We start from the raw sequence: 2,512 nt of genomic DNA on the forward strand, positions 1-2,512 counted from the left end.
AATTGTTCACAAACACTCATTTAGGATTGATACCTCTTGTACTGCAATAGCATAAGGGGAATTGAAACACCCATCCATCATTCCATTCATATCTCACCATTGCATACATCATTCACACACCACTACATAAATCTTGTTTCAAGAGTTCACAATGCTTGGATTGCAATTGAGCCTGGAACGGACAATGAAGAGAAGAACGACGTTGCAACAGCTTTGTTGTATCAATCTATACCATATAACCTAACTCTGCAAATTGGTGAACAAGACTCACCAAGGGATATTTGGGAAGCCATCAAATCGATAAATCAAGGAGTAGAACGGGTCAAAGAAGCTCGTCTTCAAACCTTAATGTCTGAATTCGAGAATCTGAAGATGAAAGACTCAGATACTATCGATACCTTCTCATGTAAGTTATCAGAGTTAGCCTCGACATCAGCCTCTCTAGGTCAACCTCTTGATGCACCAAAATTGGTGAAGAAGTTTCTAAATAGTCTACCCGCCAATAAATTTATACACCTCATAGCTTCTCTTGAACAAGTCTTGGATCTAAACAAAACCAGTTTTGAAGACATTATTGGTAGATTTAAAGCATTTGAGGCTCGTATAAATGGGCAAGCGGCACAAGAAACTCAACAAAACCTCTTGTTCTCAAATATGGACGGAGACAGTGGTAGAGGCAGAGGACTCGACAGAAACAGAGGACGTGGTCGAGGAAACAGAGGCAGAGGACGAGGAAGAGGAAATTCTCAAGATAGAGATCAAAAGGACAGATCTCAAATTATATGCTTCCGATGCGAGAAGCCAGGGCACTTTGCCTCTGTTTGTCCAGTGAAGTTCTTAAAGGAACAAGAACTAAACAAAAACGATACAGAGGAAGCAGATACAGCCTTGCATATGCATGAAATCATGTACTTAAACAAAAGAGAGGATGGAATCTTGTATTTGGATAATGGTGCAAGCAATCATATGACAGGAGAGAAAGGATATTTTTCTGAATTAAATGAGAACATCAAAGGAACGGTTAAATTTGGTGATGGATCTTGTGCAAGCATTAGAGGAAAATGATCAATTCTCTTTGAAGGAAAAAACGGAGAACAAAGACTTTTAACAGACATCTACTACATTTTGATGTTAAAAAGCAACATTCTTAGCTTAGGACAAGCTACATAATATGGATGTGATGTGAGAATGAGGGTTGATTATCTCACTTTATGTGATCCTAATGGATGCTTGTTGATCAAAGTAACTCGTTCTCCCAATAGACTGTACAAGATCAGCCTAATGATAGGAAAACCAACATGTTTACACTCAAGGATAGATGATGATTCATGGAGGTGGCATGCGAAACTTGGCCATATAAGTTTCACGACGATGAACTCTATGTCCACACAAGAGATGGTACGAGGTATGCCTAAAATCACTAGTAAGAAAGTGTTGTGTGAATCATGTTTTGTAGGAAAGCAGACGAGACATGTTTTTCCGAATACAACTCAGTATATGTCTACACGAGCTTTGGAGTTGTTACACGCGGATCTTTGTGGACCTATATCACCAGCCACACTTGCTAGAAATCAGTATATCTTTGTAATAGTGGATGATTACACAAGATATATGTGGACAATCCTGCTCAAAGAGAAGAGTGAAGCCTTTGAGAAGTTTAAATATTTTAGAGCTCTTGTCGAGAGAGAAAGCGACAAGAAGATTGTAACTCTACGCACAGACAGAGGTGGAGAGTTTACATCAAGAGATTTCCAAGATTTTTGTAATACAAACAGGATCAGAAGACATCTTACGGCACCCTACACTCCCAACAGAACGGAGTACTTGAGAGGAGAAACCGGACATTGATGGAGATGACTCGGAGCATTCTTAAGGCAATGAATGTTCCAAATTATTTGTGGGGAGAAGCTGTAAGACATTCAACATACTTGATCAACAGAGTTCCTACTCGAGCTCTAAAGAATCAAACACCATATGAATGCTTTAGAGAAAGAAAGCCGAGTATCGAGCACCTTAGGATTTTTGGTTGCATCGCTCATGCAAAGGTAGAAGCTGAACATCTCAATAAGCTTGATGATCATTCACAAACACTTGTTCACCTCTGCATATAACCAGGAACTAAGGCATATCGACTTTACAACCCAACCACGAGAAGAGTGGTGGTAAGTCGTGATGTGGTTTTTAATGAGAAGGAATCTAGGACTTGGAAGGGAGCAGATAACGAAGGAGATCAACCAGGGATGTTTCGAATGACATGGGGAGAAACTATAGACAGTGGACAAGGACCATTCACGGACAACAGTTCTCAAACCATAGAGGATCAAGAAACTGCAGAAGAAGAGGAAGTGCAGGATCATGAAAATATCGAAGCAGAGCCAGTTCCGGTTAGAAGATCTAGTCGACAACACAATCCTCCTAGTTATCTTGTCGACTACGTTCTTCTAGCTGATATAGAATGTGAAATGCTCCTCCTGTCGCTAAATGATGAACCTATAAACTATCATGAAGCAAA

General features: G+C 39.9%; 1 protein-coding gene across 1 annotated transcript; it reads left to right on the plus strand.

Moving 5' to 3' along the window:
* The first annotated feature begins 348 nt into the window (after positions 1 to 348).
* LOC147925488 (uncharacterized) lies at positions 349 to 1,065 on the plus strand. Its single transcript, XM_087492640.1, has one exon. It carries the CDS (start codon positions 349 to 351, stop codon positions 1,063 to 1,065), a length of 717 nt encoding a protein of 238 aa, XP_087348766.1.
* Positions 1,066 to 2,512: the final 1,447 nt, after the last annotated feature.

Source organism: Camelina sativa, chromosome 16 (assembly GCF_030686135.1).
Source record: "Camelina sativa cultivar CO46 ecotype springtype chromosome 16, ASM3068613v1".
In the NCBI taxonomy this organism is placed as follows: Eukaryota; Viridiplantae; Streptophyta; class Magnoliopsida; order Brassicales; family Brassicaceae; genus Camelina; species Camelina sativa.